This window comes from Mastigoproctus giganteus, chromosome 3 (genome assembly GCF_048544385.1).
Source record: "Mastigoproctus giganteus isolate SK-2022 chromosome 3, ASM4854438v1, whole genome shotgun sequence".
In the NCBI taxonomy this organism is placed as follows: Eukaryota; Metazoa; Arthropoda; class Arachnida; order Uropygi; family Thelyphonidae; genus Mastigoproctus; species Mastigoproctus giganteus.
Window position 1 is genome coordinate 20,468,046 of NC_143577.1, and position 19,506 is coordinate 20,487,551.

A 19,506-nucleotide genomic window follows, 5' to 3' on the forward strand; every position below is an offset into this window, starting at 1 on the left:
TTAAGGTGTAAGTTATTATGTCTATAGTTAGAGTTGATGGTGTCAAGGGCTCGGATTTTACTATGTTTCAACCCGAATATAAAATCATGAATCTGTTTGACTTGTATAATTGGTTTGTCCCAATACATTAACATGTCATTAAAATCGTCAGTTATATTTGGTGTGCGGGCTTTTTTATTGTATGCTTTGGTTATTCTGTTAGATTTGGGTCTTTTCACTATTTGAAACAGGCTATATATACAAGTATCGTTCATAGTATTGCTAGTGTAGCAATTTCCATTAAATTTATTATTAAGACCATAAGGATACAGTGTTTTATATTTTAATATATTGATATTTTCGGATTCTAGCCTGGTATTGTGGTTACTTTCAATAGCTAATATAGTAATAGAAGTATTGCTAAAGCTGTGTAGTTGAAAGTGCTGTAGTTCGATGCCTTTAATATTAACGAAGTTTTTAATGTGGGATCTATGCACGTTAATTCTAATGTGTAGCTCCCCTCCAGTTTGTCCTATGTATTTAGCTTCACATAAGTTGCAATTAATGAGGTACACCACCCCACTAGCATAATTAATGAGGTACACCACCCCACTAGCATAATTAATGAGGTACACCACCCCACTAGCATAATTAATGAGGTACACCACCCCACTAGCATAATTAATGAGGTACACACCTCATTCTAGTACCTTGGCCATACGGTGGTAAGCATTCTAATTTTAATCTTAAATCATTCCAACCAGGATACCTTACTATAAGGTTACATCCTATGTTAATTATTTTGCTTTTTCTTTGCTGTTTAACTTTCACTTTCTTATCCCTATCTTTTCATACCTCATGAACTATTAGAGTATTCGAGGGGGATTGAGGTACTATATCTATTCTTATACCTTTTTCCGTTCGCCTTTGTTAGCTATAGCTCACACTGTTATTATTTTTATTATTTTTGATTAGACTACCGTGGCAGCATTTACTATCAACTACGCACATATGCCTAACTATAATTATAGCTCTTTCTATAATTTTAATTTAATTTAAAATTTTGGCTATCCGTCGGGCTAACAGTCATCTTGCCAGTTTACTGCTAAATTTGGTATTAATTAACAAATTTTATTACTACCATTTGGCTCTAACTTACTACAAATTATACATTTGGCTCTAACTTAATACCATTTTACGTATATTAGGACATAGTTATGCTGGACGATGACTACAGAAACGGATAGCTCGTTAATTATGGTTGATACATTGTAAGGGTTAGCCCTCGAAAAAGTCCCTTGCAATGTATCTTATTGCCATAACTAACATTTTAATGGTATTTTTATTTTTATATATGTTTATAATTTATGGCTTATGTCATGGCATAGATTGATTTTTTCCAGGTCACGTTGGGTACCCGCCATGGTTTATGGTTTACCTGATAAGCTAGTATATCATATTTTACCTTTAAAAAACTCTTACCATTATTAACTTAACTCATATATATATATATATATATATGACTTCTCAAAACTCAGGGCTGACAGGCATGATTGTTAGGGAAGTAAGTAGAGTTTAATATATATTAAAATTAATTTCATTTTTCATTTTTTTGAAGTAGCTTAAAAGAAACATTCATTAAACAATGTAGAGTCCATACTGATTTTTATAAGTGGTAGTAGACAGGTAAAAAATTAATTAATATCACTGTATATTTTCTTCTTTTTACAAAATTTGTCCCTTGTATACACTTTTCAATAAAAAGATGAACATTTTAAGGTCATACAGGTATCTCTCATTAGTGAGCTTTCATTTAGCATGATTACACTTTAGTGCAATTTTCAAAGAAGGATTTTTTCATTTAGTGTAATCTAGGCTTTGAGATTAATTTATACATCATTATGACTTGATGCTGTTTTAGATTGCACCCTCTCACTGTTTTACATATTCATATGACAGAAAAAAATAATGGAATGTGTACGATGGGGTTTTTTTGTGTATTTTGGGGTTGGTCAGTGGCATTGCACTCTTTTGGTTTGTGTTTGTGCTACAAGTAGGTGAATGTATTAAAATTTCGAAAAGACTATCCATAATCAAAATCCTGTGTTGCCTTTCTTTAGTTTATATCAACGTCAGACATTTAGTATGTGAAAGAGTGAAAATTGCTTATTACATATTTGCTATGTGGATTTTTTTAAAATTATTCACAATTCTTAAAGGAATATTTCATATAATAGTTTCATATTTTAAAGAAATTTATGCCTCATGTCTTCAAAAAGTGTTTTTTGCAACTCCTTGTGTTGGTAAGAGAAAACATTAATTTAAAAGTAAAACTTGTAGTGCTTAAACACCTTGAAAAGGGCAATTACTGAATCTGATGTTGCTGAATCTACTGCATATATTAAAAGTATGCAGTAGATTCAGTAGATTTGCAGCTGATGATGTAATTCTCAATCAGCTGCTAATTAGTAGTGTCAAATAATGCAACAAGAAAGAAAGCATATACAGCATTATCCAAAAAAATAAAAATACAGTGGATTCCGGTTATTTGGGACACATCGGGACTAGTGCCTTTTGGCCCGATTAAGTGGCTGCCACAATTATGCGAAGTTTCACGTAAATAGTTAAAAATACAGCTTTATGATTGATTCTCTGTATGATAAAACCATGTTACAATGGACTCACCATAGTAAAGTACTCACATAGTAAAGTACACTATACAATATGTAGTAAGCACCAGGCGTTTTGATCACACTTGTGAATTGAATTTTAATTCTATTAAATCATGATTCTAATTAGTGAAAATAGGAGTAATAGGAGCAATATCCACAGGCTATAAAAGTAAAGATATATTAAGCACAAATTTACACTTTATTACCTTAACAATTAAAAAATTAAATGATACGTGAAAATCGGAAGAATATTTTCCACAGGTTTGCAAAATAAAAATAAATTTACGCTTACGTGCATAGTTTAATTAATATGTACTGTAATATGTACATACTAACCAGTTGATATTTCTATTCACTAACATTTGGGGAGGGGATTAAAATTTAAAACAGTAAAAAAGGTTAGCAATCAATAACAAAGAACATGGCATACACAAATTGCGAGTAACACGTATGCGCAAGTGAGAATGGAGTAACAAGTTACGAAGCTTAAAAAATAGGAATGAAGAAGGGGAAAAAAATTTATTTTTTTATATGAATGAAGATTTCATGGAAGTGTAAACACATTTCACCATAATAACCTGCAGAATTCCAGCTATCGGTATTATTCCAAATTCAATAAGATCAAGTTTACTATCCATTTATAATAGATTGCACTAACAGAAAAGCTCAATAAACAGGAGACTGCCAATTGTTTTATGATTGTGACCTCCAGAAATCCGACCGAACCATGTGGTATGGTCGGAGACAATCGTAGGGTAATCTCCAGTGCTGCAGTCTCCTGTCCCGATTAAATGGCATGTTGTCCCAATTAAGCGAAGTAAACCCTGGCTATTTTCTCGATTAGGTTCTGTGCTTTAAGATTTGTCCAAAATGAATGGCTGCCCCAATTAACCACTGGCTCAAATAACCTGAATCCACTGCATATAAAAAAATTTCCATTTCCCTTATTCCTCTCCTCCAATAGTTTGTCAAGTTCTTCCTTAAATTTATTTTAACTATCCACTTCTATGACAGCAGATGAAAGTTTATTCCAACAACCAACCCCCTGCTGGCTAAAGGCAAACTTCCGTACATCTGTTCTGCAGCCATCATTCTCCAGTTTGAATTTATGCACCCTTGTATGCATAGTCGGAGGAAGAGGAAGAATCCCATATGATTTGAGTTTGCTCGAGCCATCCAAAGCCTTAAACACCTCAATCAGATCACCTTACAAGGTGCCTAGTATCCAGATGCTGTAATTTGCAGAACTGAAGCCTTTCTTGGTAAGAGCACCCATTTGTTCCCCTCTACAATTTCATTGTCCTTCTCTATATCCTTTCCAGCAGCTCTGCATCCTTCCTGAAATGAGGCCTACAGACCTGTGTACAGTACTGAAGATGTGACTTGACCATTGCCTTATACAGTGGAATAATCACCTGCTTATTCCTGCATGCCCAGGGGATTTAAGTTTGAAGCCCATGCTAGTGTAACACACACACACACACACACACACACACACACACACACACACACACACACACACACACACACACACACACACACACGACTCCAAGGACTCTTAAAGGATATCAAAAACCTCTCTTCCTGTTATATGGAGATCAGATTGTAATGGGTGATTAACTAGGAAGATTTTTGAAGAATGATTTGCTTCTGACTTGTCCTTCTGTAGAGAAATACAAAGGTTGGCAGGGTTGTTAATGATAGTAAAGGCACTATGCTACTGCAACTGGATCTAGAAGAGTTAAGTAAATGGGATGAGAAATGGCAACTGAAGTTTAATATTGACAAATGCAAAGTACTGCATATGGGTAGCAGTAACCCAAGAGAAATGTACCAGCTGTGTGGTACTACACTCAGGAAGGGGGAGAATGAAAAAGAACTGAGTGTAATTGTGCAGTACAGATGGGTTGCCAGAGCAGGTCATGGGGTTTTGTCAATGATATATAGGAATTTTGCTAGCAGAGACAAGGAAGTGATTATCCCTTTGTATAAGGCAATGGTCAGGCCACACCTTGAGTACTATGTACAGGTCTGGAGGCCTCATTTTAGGAAGAATCTAGAATTGCTAGAATGAGTACAGAGAAGAGCAACAAGATTGGTGAAAGGAACAAAGGGGTTCTCTTACCAGGAGAGGCTTAAATGCTGTAAGTTGCAACATCTGGAGACTAGGCACCTGCGATGTAATCTGATTGAGGTGTACAAGGCCTTGAATGGTTTTAGCAAGCTCAATGCTGATGGGATACTTCCATTTGCTGAGATTAAGAACCTGAAGGAGCATAGATTCAAATTGAGGAAAGATAGTTGTAGAATAGATGTGCGGAAGTTTGCCTTTAGCCAGCGGGTAGTTGATTGCTGGAACATTGTTTGGTTATCCCCAAACACAAATGGTTATTGAACCTGTAGTACTGTAAATTGATTCACTGTTGAGAAACCAGAAGTTGTTCTCATTTTATTTGAAATTTAAATAAATTTAAGCCTGAACTAGAAAAACATTTGGAGTGACCGGATGGGTGAAATGGGAAGGATTCTTTTTGGCTGATGCTGTTATAAGCTTGCTTTCTTGCCTCATATGCCTCAACCAATGCTAATGAAATATTCCAAAAATGATAATATTGCATACAAAACATTGTCGTTTCTCAACAATGCCCCTGGATACCCAATCAACTTAAATGAGAAGTCTAGTAACATTAGACTTCAATTTCTTCCAAAACATACAACAGCCTTAATCCAACTTATGGACAAGGTGCAGTCTATACATTTGAGGAAAACTATTTTAATATTAGCATTTAAGGTTATTCGCTAAACAGGGAATGATTCAAAAATTCTGGCAAAATTACATCATATATGCCATTGATAATATTGGAAAGGAGAATCTTGGGGTGAAATCGATTTTAAACTTTAAATTGAATGTGATGGAAAATATGCGAAGGTGTGTGTGTGATTTCCATGGCTTTGATGAACAAACAATTGTAATAATAGACATTGTTAAACTTTCACAAGATATGAGCTTCAGTAAATGTGAGGAAAAGATGCAAAATATAAATTGGCACTGAAGTTCTATTAAACGAAAAGTTACTTGAACTGGAGAGGATGAATGCAATTTCATAAGATGAGGAAGAAAAAGACCACAGGATAAATTATTCATAAAATTACAGCAAAAAACTAGGATGAATTTTCATTTTAATTAATGAGGCACAGGAAATTATTGAAGGGATGGATCCTATAGTAAACTGGAGTTTGCACATTTTCAGGGACTTGGATCAATTGATTGATGTTACAGGGAAATTTATAGTGAGAAGCAGAAGCCTGGTGTTTGGAAAAGTACACTGGACATACATTTTTTTTAAAAAAAGTTTATTATTGGCACTAAGCATGCTTCTAGTAGAACATAGAACATAATGATGTAATCTGCACATCCGGTTAAAATGACGAGGCTGCCTCCAACACAGACACCCAATAAAACCCTGCAGAAATTTGAGTTTTAATGATTTTTTTTCTCTGTTTTTACAGTTTAATTTAAATTTTCATATTTTTAATTTTAATTAAATTTTTGAATTTCTGTAAGGTTTTATATGTATACAGTTATCCCAAAATTATGCCTTAGCGGCTGAATTATAGATAAAAAACCAGAATGATAACTTTTTATGATGGTATATATGAAAAAGTTTGTCAGGAGCACTTATCATTATTACATATATTTTTATTGAAAAATAATTTTCATGTATGGTGATTTCTGGAATGTATCTAGTGCACTAAATGAGGGATACTTGTCTTGTGAGAATTAATTAGCCCCATCTGGAACAATGAGGGACACTTTGCTAAATTGCAATAAGCTCTAAGCTAGAGTTGACCTCTGTGTAGAGCCAGCAACTTTTTCATTAAGAGACTAATAAGACTAATTAGTTCTCACAATACAGCTTTGAAAGATTCCTCTTTGATGGAAGGGAGGGTATTATTGTTAATAATATTTTAGGTTATTAGCTTTATAAGTTGCAGATTTATTAATATGTAATAAAAAAAAATAAGTTGCATATATTAGTTTATTTTATTATTTTTTTTATCATTTTGATACTGTTTATACTTCTAATAGTGTTATCTCACAATAACTCTTACCCTAATATTATTTCTTTGCTTTTAATTAGATTAAAAATTTTCTGACAAACTGTTTTGTCCTAAATATTTCTGTACATGTTTCAATCATTTATTTATTACAAAAATAAAGCTAGAGATTTTTTTTATGGTTATCCCCAAACACAAATGGTTATTGAACCTGTAGTACTGTGAATTGATTCACTGTTGAGAAACCAGAAGTTGTCCTCATTTGATTTGAAATTCCATAAGTTGTAATTTTCAGGAAATATGTAATGAGGAAGTTTATACTTGAGAACAGAAATACAGGGGATAAGGAATTAGAATAAAGGTTAGTTAGTTTAATGAAGTTGGAGTTCAGCCATAAATGGCTAATCTAATTAATAAATATGTTTGGGCTGGTTTATAACCAATCCAAATATAGTTATTAATAATTAGTCATTAGACTGAAATACAAGTGCCAGTTCAGGAAAAAGAATGTTATGACCATGGAAATAGCTGTAGGAGAGGCATACTGCAGAAATTGAATATCAGTGTTATGGGGAGTTTATGAAAGAAGGATCATTACTTAACTTATTTACTTTATTCAATTAACTTATTGATCTTTATCCAGAAGAGGACAGTTGAGTTTTAGATAGGTGTGGGAAAGGTTGATTTGCTATTTGTCCAAAGCACACTCATAGGAAAAGAATGTCCAGAGCAAAAGAAGAAAACCTCTTTTGTGGAATCAGAGGAAGCAATATTTGTAATATGCTTATGCTAAGAAAGAAGTTATAGTTAACTGGCCGACCGGGCTAGCCAGGTGGGTAAAGTGCCTGCCTGGCAACCCAAAAGGTCGCGGGTTTGAATCCCGCCTCGGGCTTGGATCAAAGTACTGCAAAAACCTTGAGAGGTGCATTATGGCCACAGAAGCCGATGCGCCAACAACTACCAAAAAAAATATATATATATATATATATATATATATATAGTTAACTCTATTAAAAAGATCTGCTATTGTCTAGAAATCTGAGTTTGAATTGAAGGTTTCCACATATTTCAGTTTTAATTTATTTATACCACTCCAAAATAATACCAATATAAATTTTACAAAGTTTAATGTAAAATCTAAAAAAAAATTAATTTTTATTGTTATCTTTTATTAGACTCATTCTGTACTCAGTCCTTATTGCTGCAGAAATTTTGAGTGGGTTACATTTTGTATTTATAGTCTTCTCTCACTTTTCCCCCCACCCCATTATCATAAATTTAACTTGCCTTTGTAATAATGAAAATCACAGTTTGTTTTGCATAACTCTTTCTTAGCAGTATGTGGGGATTGTTGAAACAATCCACAATTTTTTTTTATTAACTCTTTTACACTCTAAAACCTCTGTTCACCAAGCACTAGCTCATAGTACCTTCCACAAAAAAGTAAAAATTTTTGTTCCATTTTGTCAGCTAGAAATTTTAAAAAACTATTTAATGAGATCCAAATAGCTCCTAAATGTTTATGAGTTTTTGTGTGCCTGCTACTAAGCTTTCTTATCTTAATATTTATTTGATGAAAGTATCTTATGTTACTAATCAAAAGTTGACCTTGATGGGGACAGCACTGAGTGTAGACATTGTTTACAGGAAATTTTATTTTTAGTTTAAATTGAGCCTAAAGCAGAGAGGAAATGACAACTATTCTTTGCCACATCAAAGGAATAAAAATAAGAATTTTTTGTCAGGAAATGTTTTTTGTTTTGTTTAAGAGTACATGAATGCCCTTAAGAAAATAAAAATAAAATTAAACCATTTTTATAATATATTAATTTTTATTTTTATTTCCAATTACTGTTTTTTCATAATATTAATGTTGAATAATAACAGTAATATTTAATGTTGTACTCAGTTGAAATTGTAGTTCATTAATTGTTTTTGTTATCCAGTTGGTACTCCATATTACATGTCTCCTGAACGAATTCATGAACACGGTTACAACTTTAAATCAGATATTTGGTCACTTGGATGTCTGCTGTATGAGGTATGACATTTTAAATTCAAACTCATATGTATAATTTTTTATTTAAGAATATTTGGTTAAAGTTCAGTTTTCAAATGTTTCATTTAGTACTTGCTGTATAACTGGTGTAACTGTTAATTATAAACTTGTAAAAATATGTCAAACTGCACACACAGGAATAAAAATTTAATTAATAACGGTTTGGACCTGCACCATAAACATAGTTCTGCAACTTTACAGCTTCATTTCTGAGATTATTAAGAAATAAATGCTAGTCGTACAGCTTGTGCAAGAGCTGTATGACCAGCCATGTAGTGGTAATATGCAAGAGGAGTTTCTTAATTTAGTGAAAATTTACTGAATAAGTGATGCCATTGAAAGAGAGAAATTCAAAACTTGCTTTTGTATTAAGTTGCCCTGCTATCGCAGTACTTTTGAACAGATGCCTTGACAAAAGTTTAAAATATGAAGCTGCTATGAAAGTTTTTTTTAGGTTTAACTGGTCTCTAGTGACAATGCTCAGTCATTTATATAATTCATTAAATAATGTCTTCACAATTGTTTTGTTTGCCACTACAGACTGCCTACTACCTGATAAGGGTAGAGCAGATCCTGAAATACTGTCATAGCAATCTTAAACAACTGGCTGATTAACCTTATGGTGAGGATCTCTGAATATAGTGCAATGGCAAGGCAACTTACCGCAAAGGCAAGTTTGTTCTGTTGTGAGGTGAGAATTAAGACCATTGGATGTCTATTCAGTTTAAACTGTTTGTTTTTGCAGCTAGCAAAATTTAGACAAAATAGTATTGCAAGCACTGTATAAAAAAATGCCACACTTTTTAGCATTGATTCTTAATGACAAATGTGTTCTTTTTCACTAGTGCTGGATTGTTTTCTTAATATTTCTTGATTTAAATTTTTTTTTTTTTTTTTTTTTTATAAAATGTGCCCCTACAGAATGCCAGATTTTAAACAATTCTGGATTGTGAAGTGCCATATTTTACAGAGTTTATATTTTGCTATAAATTTGTAGAAAGTAGAATATGTCCTCAAAATAATAAATAAAAAGTATATGCTTAAAATCCAAGAACGTGCAGAATTTAAATTACTTTATTTAATAACCATTAAGTGTTTTGTGAAAAACATTTGTCTAAGTAAACTTTTATCATTACTTTTATTTTCATTTCAGTCAAAAAAATATAAATTTTATAGTTACAGAAAGCTTAATAAATTTTTGAAGCTTAATAAATGTTAAAAATGTTGTCTAATCATCTAGGTGGATCGGTAACCAGTAATCATTGACCAACTTGGATTGTAGCAGTGAAAAAAAATTGAATCATTGGAAGGGTTTTACTGCTTAGTACAATTTATGTAAACATAACAATTTATAATAGACATGTTTCAATAAACCATAGCATAAAATTCAGGACTAATGAAATCCACATTATAGGCATTGATGCATGTTAATTATTATAGATAAAGAGTGATCATACTTGCACTACGAGAGCGGAAAACTTTTTAATGCTGTAATTTTATTTGCTGATCACTGTATATTTTGAAATTGTGCTTCTTCTAGATTTATTTATCTGCAATGGGAAGAAAAAAAATTTTTTTTTAATTCTGTGAGCACATTTATTTGATTACTACTTTCATTAGCAGATGGAATTATCTAATTAAAGTAATTAGATAATTCCATCTAATTAATTCCATAACTTCATTCACATACAGCAGGCATGAGAATTCTTTATAATTATTAATTGTTGCTAACCCATGAAAATACCCTGTACTAGTTTCATCAGCATGCATAATACTTTTAACAAAAAAAAAAAAAAATCATTGTCTGGCCAACAACAAAGATATATTAGATCGTAGATATAGCTTAGCTTAATTTTCAGCACTCACCTCATAGTAATCCGCTTAGTTTGTTGAAAGTTTCACCACGTACATAGTAGTTATGAAATTTTAGCAACTTAAAGAAATTATAAATTTAAAAATTACTAAATTATGAGCTTTAAAAATTTGCCTAAGAAAGGAAAGTGCACCTTCCATTCTATGGTTGTCTAATTAGAATTATGTATTAAAATAAAGTAAAGTGAGATAAAAAGCTAATAGCCGTGCACGAGTGACTTTCGAAATCGTCTTCAGTTAGCTATAGTGGGAAGAATCATTACATCACAGTACATAAGGACTTCTTAATATGTCATCAGTCAAAGATATATTAGTATTAGCCATATAGTGCAAAGAAGTCACAGGCTTTTGATGCACTGGCCAAAAAAAAAAAAGGTTTAAGAGAAGTAAAATCAGATCATAAGGCTATTTTGAATGAGGATCCAGCCTGGGTTTCAGAAAATAAGTTTCCCGTCTCTCAAAACCCTTTTTAGGAAGTCTTTATCACACCTAGGTTCTCTCACTACCCAATATATTTCAGCATTCCTAAGAGATACAAGTATATATGAACAATATATACCTTAGGCTTTAATTGTCTTAGATGGTTTTTTTTTTTTTTTTTTTTTTGGAAGAAACTGATAAAGTAAAATCCATTCATATTTTAAATATAAATGATTCACTGAAAAAAAATTTCAATTCTGTGCCCTGAGTATCAGATACCCTATTCTTGGGCCTTGATGCTTTCAATAATTTTTTTTTTTTTTTTAATCCCTGGATATGGAATCTTTAGTAAATTCTTCCTTCTCTAAGAGGAAGTTCAAATTTCCACAAAAATGAGTGGTCTAAATGCATTTTTAGTTTTAAAGCTTTTACTATTTCTTTGTATTTTTCATTCTTGAAACTAAAATTTTCAACTTTGTAGCTTGCAGCTTTACAGTCTCCATTTTATGGTGATAAAATGAATCTTTATTCCTTGTGTAAGAAGATAGAACAATGTGATTATCCTCCTTTACCAGCAGATATTTATTCTGATGAGGTAAATAAATTATCTAATGCATTCATAAAATATTTTTGAAATATTTTAATTTAGCATATATGACTTCTTTATTTAAAATTTCTTTTATCACAGCTTTAGTAAAAAGCTATGCTGAACTAATTGTGTGAGATTTGTATTGAATGACTTTAATATGGTACTGGCTCTCGTCTTGGGTGACATTTAGTCACTAATGTGAATATTGTGTGGTTGTATGTTTTATATTCGGATAACCCAGAATTAAGTTATTTCAGTTTATATCAAGGTGCTTAAAATTAAAAATATACATAGTTATTTTCAACTAATTTATTATCAGTTATATTATATGTACCAATGTATTATTTACGGAACAAAATATAAAATGTGTTATTTGTATTCAAGTATTAATTCTTATTTATTATTATTTTTTTTTTAACTCTTATAGTTGAGAGATTTAGTAGCAGCTTGTATCAATCCAGATCCTGAAAAGAGACCTGATATTGCTAGTGTTCATAGTATAGCATCGGCTATGCACAGAAAATATTCAGTATGCAGTGATATTTTCTTACAAACCAATTTTTCACCAAGTGATAACTCATTGGCTAAATAGTATTATAATGATTTAATATAGCAAGTCACATTTTAAATTAGTATGAACTTGGATTAATTTTATCCTGATTTAGTAGGATATGGTTTTAGTCAAAGTATCACTATAGTTATATTTGCATTTAAGGCTTTAAAACACATTTTATGCTTAGGAATCGAAAAGGTTATATATAAAGACCTATTTTCTTAAGTGTGTTCAAATATTTTATGCTTTTAATCTTTGTATAGTAAATGTCATTGTATACCAATAATTATCATAATTCAAATTTGCAAGTAAATTCAGATCCAGTAATATATTCCATGGATATTATTTCTTGAATTTATATGAATGAAGTCAAGCATTTTCATATCGAAAATTTTGAATTTCTTAGAAATTGTGTGATCATGGTGCTACCCTTGGAATATATATATGGACTTTTTAACTTCATTTTTGTCAAACCTCCCAGTGACTGTTACTGACTTAGTAAGTTAGATAAAATTATGTCAATGAGATTTATTTATTATTAAGAATTCCATTTTTTGGTTAAAGTGCTTAATGATCTGAATTTTTTTCCTTACATCAAAAATAGTCAAATATGGACATGCTTAAGTATTTGGAGACATTTCTTTAGAATTTAGGCTAGAATTTTGGAGTAAAATTTTGAAACTTGTGTGTATATGGGGAGGGAAAGCTTGAATGTCTAGTAATTGAAATTATTTTATACCAGTGTTTAAAAATAGAACTACTATTAGATGATATACTATTAATATAATTTTTTATTGCATTTATGCAGAATAGTTAAAGTAGTTTTTGATAATGCAGTTTATAAACATTATTTTTCTATCTATTTTTCTATAATGGTTAAGTGACTTACTATTTTTATTGAGAGATAAAATGAGTTTTTATCATATCATGTATTTAAAACTTTAAGAAAGAAGTAATATTTTTAATGATTTTATTTATGACTTTTTCATAGCAGATCTTTTAACACTGAACTTTAAATATGTATATTAAAAAGAATAGCAGTCATATAGATTAGTATACTTTGTGTTTAATGTACAGTGGTATGCATATGTATACTAGTGCATGAGTGCCAAATATTCACTATTCAAAGCTTTTCTTGTTGTGAAGAATAATGTATTTATATACTGAGGCAAGTTTCATATTCATAAAAAAATATCCATTTTGTATATAGTACAACCATAAAATAAAATATAGATTTGTCTGATGACTGCTTTCTTGATGATCATTTAAACTACTTTAAATTTAGAGTAGTTTAAAGAGTTTCGGTAGTAAGGAATTGCAAACCAGTGGTACAAATATATCACTAAACTGTGATATACTTGTATATATAAAAAATGTAGAATAAATGAACGTTCATATTTCTATATGTGCTTATGTTTCTAATGTTGAATTTAATGCAGAGTTTAATGCATATATATTTTTTTAATTTTAATGTAATAAAAGTTACATCCCCTTTGTTGCTATGGTTAGTCCATAGAGCTACAGTCAAAATGTTAACAAGGTGGATCTGGAAAAAAAAACTAACTATAGTTTCTTCCTAAATAACATGCACAGAAATCAGTATTTGCATTTAGATGTAACTCATGAATGAGTTACTAAGACATACAGATGAGAACATTTAATTCCCATTTAAATACTGAAATTTTGGTTGTTCACAAAAAATTACACATCAGTTGGTAAGTCATATGCCGACCGGGCTAGCTGGGTGGGTAAAGTGCTTGCCTGGCAACCCACAGGTCGCGGGTTCGATTCCCGCCTCGGGCTTGGATCAAAGTACTGCAAAAACCTTGGGAGGTGCATTATGGCCACAGAAGCCTATGCGGCAACAACTACCAAAAAAAAAAAAAAAAAGTAAGTCATATTTGCATATCAATTGAGGTAAAAGGAGAGGTCCAACTTAACATAGTAAAAGGAGAGGTCCATACAAATAAAGATGTGGGGTAGAACAACTCCTGGTTACCCCGCTCATTGAATGCATACCCTTAAAGTTAAAAGTGATATTCATGGCACTCCTAAAGTGCCTTTTTTCCACTGTGGCACTCATTCAGTTGATCTTGGATGAGAGTTTGGTAGTTTATTTTCCTGAATACAGATGTCCAAATTTTCACAATAGCAAAACAAAATAATTTTAGATCTTTGGATCTGAAAAGATTTTTAAAATTAATTAGAATAATATTATTTTCAAAAAAATTTAATTCAGCCAAAACTTTAACATGAATAATATACTATTATACAGCTAGAAAAAAAGACTTATTTAGTAAATTTAAAAAAAATGCACAACTTTGACACAATTTCTGGAAAATATTTCTCAGATTGTGTCACTCCATCTTAGAATTTATTGAAAAACAAAAAGCTGGAAGCAAATATATTTTAAAGGCTTAATTAAAAGCCTTAATATACTGGGAAATATGTTCCCAGTATATTAAAAATTATTTAATATACTGGGAACATATTTCCATAATTGGAAATTACACAAAAACTTAATGTCTTATTTATTTTACTGATGATATCCTTGTACGTTGTAATCGATAATTTTTTATCCAAAATAAGTCTCAATCCAGTGAATTAGACAGTTACCCACAAAGTATGCGGACCAGTTCTCGCCAGATGAGAACATGTCAAGAATCAATTTCAAGATTGAATCTTAAACAAAAGAACTGTCCATTCATTTTGGCTCTAGAGATGATGTTTATGCCAAGGTAGACTCTCTCTCTCTCTCTCTCTCTCTCTCTCTCTCTCTCTCTCTCTCTCTCTCTCTCTCTCTCTCAGAGGAAGAGGGGGGAAACAAAAGCCATTGGTACCTCAAAGGGTTCTCTTTTGTGCATTTTGTATATAGTTTCCCTTGAGGGCTTGGAACAGATGATTAGCTTTGTTACCCTGCTGATAGGGTCAGATAGCAGTCATCCTGGAATACTTAAGCTCAGGCTGACCTTGAACTTTCCTTTGAGACCTCTCTCTCATAATATGCCATAACTTTGAAATTACCATTCCTGATGATTTCTAATTTTAATGCTATTTTTTTTGATACTGCAACAGGATCTAGAAAAATTGAGCAGATGTGCTAAGATGTGCCCATCTGCCCTTGTAACATTGACAAATATAAAGTACTGCACGTGGGTAGCAGTAACCCACCCCAGAGTAACATCAACTGTGTGGAACTACACTCAGTGTAGTGGAGAATGAAAAGGACCTGGGGGTAATTGTACAGTTAGATATGAAGTTTTCAGCAGTGCAGACAGTCTGCAAGAGTAGCTCATGGTGTCTGGTCAGGCCACAACTTGAGTACTGTATACAGGTCTGGAGGCCCCATTTTAAGAAGGATGTAGAGCTGCTGGAACAAGAAGAGAAGGGCAGTGAGATTGATGAGGGAACAGAGGTTGCACTTATGAAGAAAGGCTTAAGTTCTGCAAAGCCTTGTACCTCAATCAAAGGCCTTATACATCTCAATCAGATCACCTGTAAGGTGATCTGATTGAGGTGTATAAGGCCTTTGAATGGCTGATGCTGTATAAGCTTGCTTTCTTGCATAATATGCCTCAATTAATGCTAATGCTCTTTTTAATATTCTTTGAGCACTTAATCTTACATCTAAAGGCCCTCGTTGGTAGCACAGTTAATAGAATTGATACCCATCCTCCAGGTGAAGAAGACTGAGTTAGAGTCCCATCGATGACGCGAGGAAATTTTATGAGGCTTTTTCACAATGTATCTAAGTTAACCGGTCTCAGAGGAGGGTGGCATGGTGTTTTCTCCTGGAAACTCAGATTTTTTGCCCAGCAAACAGAAAATCAACCTCAGAACATGCAATTTACAGACAGTATATGGAGCAGTATGGCCTTAGTCGCTGATGCTCCTAAAATCCTACTACAACATCTAAAGGATGGGTACCTAGTCCTCTTCAATGGTGGACTACACTTTGTGTCACCCTATCCTTTGACCTTCTGGCTAGGGGGGGGGTCCCTACTGGGAGTTCAAGCTTCCACCAGCATAGCTCTTGGGATCATTGGAGTACTCATAGCCACCCTCACCACAGTGTTGCAACCTTATTTAAAATAGATAACTGGAGGCACATAATCAAATGAAGAGAGAATGTTGAGTTCCAAAGACAGTTTACCTATAAAGACATATTATTTAGTATCAAAATAGTTATATGATAAATGGAAGCAGAATTAGTATTATTAGTGACAAATGATGCGAGGAATGAATGAATCAACAGGAAAAAAAAAAAAACATGATTAATCTTTACAAGCGGGTACCCCTGCCATAGATTTTACGAAGGCATCCATGATACAGTGTTTGACAAGCGGAGCTTTTCCCAACTGATCACGTGACATTTATGCCAAGAGAACCACCTAGACTGCACCTTGCATTTGCAAGCTCGTCACCAATGGCACCATTGACAGTGCTTTCCCTCTGATCTTAGCAACAAGCAGAAAATACAGATGCCTTTTTACCATTAGCATTATCATTAGTAGAGGCATATGATGCAAGAAAGAAAGCTTATGCAGCATCCGCCAAAAAAACCACTCCCATTTCACCCCTCCGTTCGTTCGAAATACCTGTCCAGCTGAGCCTTAAATTTATTTAGGCTATCAACTTCCACAACGAGGGACGGAAGTCTGTTCCACCAACCAACCACCCGCTGGCTAAAGGCAAATTTCCGCACATCTATCCTACATCTGTCTCTTCTCAATTTGAATTTATGCCCTCTCAGGTGATTATTCTGAGCAAGAGTAAGAATCCCATGAGCATTGAGCATGCTCAAACCATTTAAGGCTTTATACACCTCTGTCAGATCACTTCGCCGGTGCCTGGTCTCCAGACACTGTAATTTGCAAAACTTAAGCGTTTCTTTGTAAGAGCAACCCTTTGTTCCATTCATTAATCTTGTTGCCCTTCTCTGTACACCTCAAGCAGCTCTACATCCTTCTTGAGATGAGGCCTCCAGACATGTATACAGTGCTCAATATGTGGCCTGACCATTGCCTTAAAAAAAGGAATAATCACTTCCTTATCCCTGCTAGAAAAATTCCTGTATATCATTGACAAGACACCATGAGCTACTCTTGCAGCCCATCTGCACTGCTCAGAAAACTTCATATCTGCCTGCACAATTATCCCCAGGTCCTTTTCATTCTCTACCACTCAGTGTAGTACAACAGAGTTGATACGTTACTCTGGGTTTACTGTTTCCCATATGTAGTACTTTACATTTGTCAATGTTAAACTTCATTTGCCATCTCTCAGCCCATCTGCTCAACCTTCCCATATCCAGTTGCAGCAGCAGCATACTGTCAGTATTGTCCTTAAGAACCCTACCAACCTTTGTATTGTCTGCAAACTTGGACATTAAGCTTGATATACCATCATCAATATCATTTATAAATACAGAAAACAACAATGGACCCAAGACTGAACCCTGAGGTACTCCACTAATAACATTAGTCCACGATGAGCAGTGTCCATTGATTACCACTCTCTCTCTTCTCCCCCACAGAATTTGCCTCCAGTGCCACACAGCTCCAATTTGTGCAGCAGTCTTCCATGTGCAACAGTATCAAAAGCTTTTCTAAGATCCAAAGATATAATATCAAAGTTACTCTTTGCATCCAGTTCTTTTGTGACTGCATCATAGTATCCAATCAAATTGGTCAGGCAAGACTTTCCCTTAACAAAATGATGCTGTGTCCGAGCTATAACTGAAGTCTTGTCTAGATGATCCTGCAGTGCTTCTTTAACCAGTGCCTCCATTAATTTTCCTGGAACAGAAGTTAAACTCACAGATCTATAATTACTTGTGTCAGCCTTTGATCCTCCTTTGTGAATTGGGATCACATTTGCACATTCAAAGAATGATAGGGAAGTGGTGCTACAGTGAATGCTGAGAGAACTGCCTAGTTGCTCCTTGCCTTCTCTAAATGAACATGTGACATCAATAGTGCCATGATGGTGCTTTTGCTTCCTCTTAGATCTCGGTGACAAGCACAGAGTTAGAATATGGTTACATTTTTCTACACATTCAAAGAGTGATACAGTAGTGTTACAGTGAATGTCGTCTTCCCACCGACTGCGTGCTGGCATGGAATGCAACCAGTCACACCAACATACTGTATTAAAAGAGCAAAAATCCATGGAATGGGTACCCACTTAGAATAGCATTTTTAAGATTAAAACGCTAATGCATCAGACAGATGGAGTAGTAGCATATTCTAAAAGTAAAAATACAACAATGTAAAGGGATTACTGTATGCAAAATAGAATTAATACATGTACCTCATTTTGCAGATTATTTGTTAATCCTTTCATTGTTAATACTTGAATCCTCAAGGTAAAAACGTCTATTTCTGCCATGCCACTGCTTTCCCTTGGATCTCAGTGACATGTAGTCAGAGACTACAAATACCCTTTTCTACAGACAAGTGTTGGACAGATGGGCATATGACATCTATTCCATCATGCCGCTGATTTCCCTCGAATCTCAGCAACAAGCTATCAGATAGAATACAGGTACCTGATTTTACATGCTAACATCAGATGGACAGGGTAAGCAGGCTTGTGACATTTGTGTCTCTTCTTTCACTGAAATCTCTGCAACAAGCAATCTGAGAATACGGGTACTCTTTTCTATACCTGTGAAGAATTTAATATTAAAACACTAATGCATTCGATGGACAGGATAACATTTTCAAGATTAAAACACATACTACCTCATTTTGCTGGCAACAAAAAGAGTGGGAACTGATAGCCAATGAAAGCCACTTCTTGCTTTCTTGGTGATTTCCTTCTACTTAGTTCTGACTCTCTCTCTCTCAGGGTAACTTGGGAATTTTTTTTTTTTTTTTTATGGCTGGTGCAGCATAAGCCTCGGGCTTCCTTGCACCATATAGTTAATAATAATAATAATAAGAAGCAAATGAGCAGACCTCTGCATAATTTACAATTTTTTCCATTTTGATGTGTTTGAGTGGTTGTTAATTACCACTCATTCGATTTTGGGTTGGCTTTCATTGGCTATCAGATCCCTTTTTTGCTGAGATGCATTATTTTATTTAGCAAAACAGGCCATTTTTGCTTTTGAAGAAGGTTCAGCAATGAACCTTCAGGAGAGATTAAATATATATATATATATATGTATATATATATTTTATTTCTAGAATGTTGGCATTTCGAAATGATTGAATGGTATATTAGTGTCCTAAGTGTGGAAATGAGATGAAATTAACTGAGAGAAAGAGTCACATGACCAGCTTACCCATCTGAAGCT

The 19,506-nt window shown here is 33.4% G+C and overlaps 1 protein-coding gene across 2 annotated transcripts in view; it reads left to right on the plus strand.

The window, feature by feature from the left end:
* The window catches only part of LOC150087778 (serine/threonine-protein kinase Nek7-like), a 39,678-nt gene extending 27,177 nt beyond the window's left edge, over positions 1–12,501 (plus strand). The window contains exons 8-10 of one of the 2 annotated variants that reach the window (XM_090370404.1): positions 8,657–8,751; positions 11,543–11,656; positions 12,078–12,500. In XM_090370404.1, the coding sequence (XP_090226530.1) occupies positions 8,657–8,751; positions 11,543–11,656; positions 12,078–12,242 (374 nt within the window). In that variant the 3' untranslated portion in view covers positions 12,243–12,500. Of the gene's footprint in view, positions 1–8,656; positions 8,752–11,542; positions 11,657–12,077 lie in introns of both variants that reach the window. The other variant, XM_090370405.1, reaches the window with a different exon arrangement.
* The last annotated feature ends 7,005 nt before the right edge of the window (positions 12,502–19,506 follow it).